The sequence below is a fragment of the Mandrillus leucophaeus genome, unplaced genomic scaffold (assembly GCF_000951045.1).
Source record: "Mandrillus leucophaeus isolate KB7577 unplaced genomic scaffold, Mleu.le_1.0 Scaffold420, whole genome shotgun sequence".
Lineage (NCBI taxonomy): Eukaryota > Metazoa > Chordata > Mammalia > Primates > Cercopithecidae > Mandrillus > Mandrillus leucophaeus.
The window spans coordinates 1,109,284-1,110,955 of record NW_012104477.1 but is presented as its reverse complement, the minus strand read 5'-3'; the positions used below and the strand labels follow the sequence as shown (position 1 = coordinate 1,110,955).

At 56.9% G+C, this 1,672-nt stretch overlaps 1 protein-coding gene across 1 annotated transcript in view; it reads left to right on the top strand.

Moving 5' to 3' along the window:
• OTOG (otogelin) overlaps window positions 1–1,672 on the top strand; it is a 117,976-nt gene that overhangs the window by 7,053 nt on the left and 109,251 nt on the right. The window contains exons 4-5 of the mRNA XM_011992963.1: window positions 540–705; window positions 860–1,014. Coding sequence (XP_011848353.1) covers window positions 540–705; window positions 860–1,014 — 321 coding nt within the window. The remainder of the gene's footprint in view (window positions 1–539; window positions 706–859; window positions 1,015–1,672) is intronic.

Sequence of the window (1,672 nt, the reverse complement as noted above, 5' to 3'; positions counted from 1 at the left end):
GTCCTGTGTCCCTCACCTGTCCTGTGTCTCCCACCTGTCTGTGTCCCTCACCTGTCCTGTGTCCCTCACCTGTCCTGTGTCCCCCACCTGTCCTGTGTCCCCCACCTGTCCTCTCACATCATGGCTCCTTCCCTCGCCGCCCTCTGCTCTGCTTTTGTCTTCTCTTCATCTATGGTTATTCTTGCTACAGGCCTCTCCTCTGTTGCCTGGTTATCCCCGTGGCCTCTTCCCTGAGTGTGTGGAGTGAGGAGGAGCAGCAGCTGCAGATCTCTGGGCAGTCCCCCTGCTCACCCCACATGCTCCCCATTCTCAGTTCCGCCTGCCTGGCTTGCTAACCAGGAACAGCTCTAGGAACTGAAGGCCCAGGTGCAGCTGGCCTGGGGCCCACTTGATGCACATCGAAGGCAGATGCCCTGCAACCCCACCCCGCCTGCCTGCCAGGGAGAGGGCAGGGCTGTGGTCTGAGGCACCAGCTTGTGCTAGCTGCTGAGGAATGTTGGGGCTGGGCTGCCTATCATGGGGGTCTGGGTCCTGTGAAGCCTGAGAGGGCTGCCTCCCTGGGTTCTGGCAATCTCAGCTTGATGGGGCAATGCCTCTGTGTCCCCTATGCAGACTTGTTCTCCTGCTTCAATGGAGGCGAGTGTGTGCACCCGGCCTTCTGTGACTGCAGACGCTTCAATGCCACTGGACCACGCTGCCAGATGGGTGGGTCTGGGCTCCACCCCACCCCTGGGAAGGGACCACGGGTGCAAGGAAAGCTAGGGGGAAAAGGGGCAGCACTTCCAGGGCTGGAATCCACTGGCCTCTGGCTTGGTGCCCACTGTAGCTACACAGAGAGGTTCTCTTTTCTCTCCCTCAGTGTACAATGCCGGCCCTGAGAGGGACAGCATTTGCCGGGCGTGGGGGCAGCACCACGTGGAGACATTTGATGGGCTCTACTACTACCTGTCTGGGAAGGGCAGCTACACGCTGGTGGGGCGCCATGAGCCTGAGGGACAGAGCTTCTCCATCCAGGTGAGGCTTCCCCTGCCATGTCTGTTCAGGAAGGCTTCCCTAGGCTCTGAAGGCTGCGCTGGCCTGGGCTCTACTTGTCATAGTTAGAGAGACTGGCACCTTCCTCCTTGCATCGCCCCCCAGCTCCCACCTAGGCAGTCTGCACCTGGAAGGACCTAGGGGCTCCACAGCTCTTCCTCACCCACTCACTCTGGCCATTCATTCATTGAGCCACTCATTCATCAAGCATTTACTAAGTGCATACTGTACTCTCTTCTGGCATAAGGTTTGGTGGTGGGAGGCCCTGTAGACAACAACACAGATACAGTCTTTGTCCTCACAGAACTTATAGTCTAATGAAGAAAGACATCAAATCAGATGACTCATTTCAAGTGCAACTGAATGCTACCGAGGAGAAATGCCAAATGCTAAATGAACAAGTCCTGAAAACCCAATCTTGTTTATTGGGAAGGATGGTGACCTGGGAAAGCTTCCTGGAGAAAGTGACTTTTTTTTTTTTTTTTTTTTTTGGAGATGGAGTCTCGCTCTGTCACCCAGGCTGGAGTGCAGTGGTGCGATTTCGGCTCACTGCACGCTCCGCCTCCCGGGTTCACACCATTCTCCTGCCTCAGCCTCCCGAGTAGCTGGGACTACAGGCGCCCATCACCACGCCCCGCTA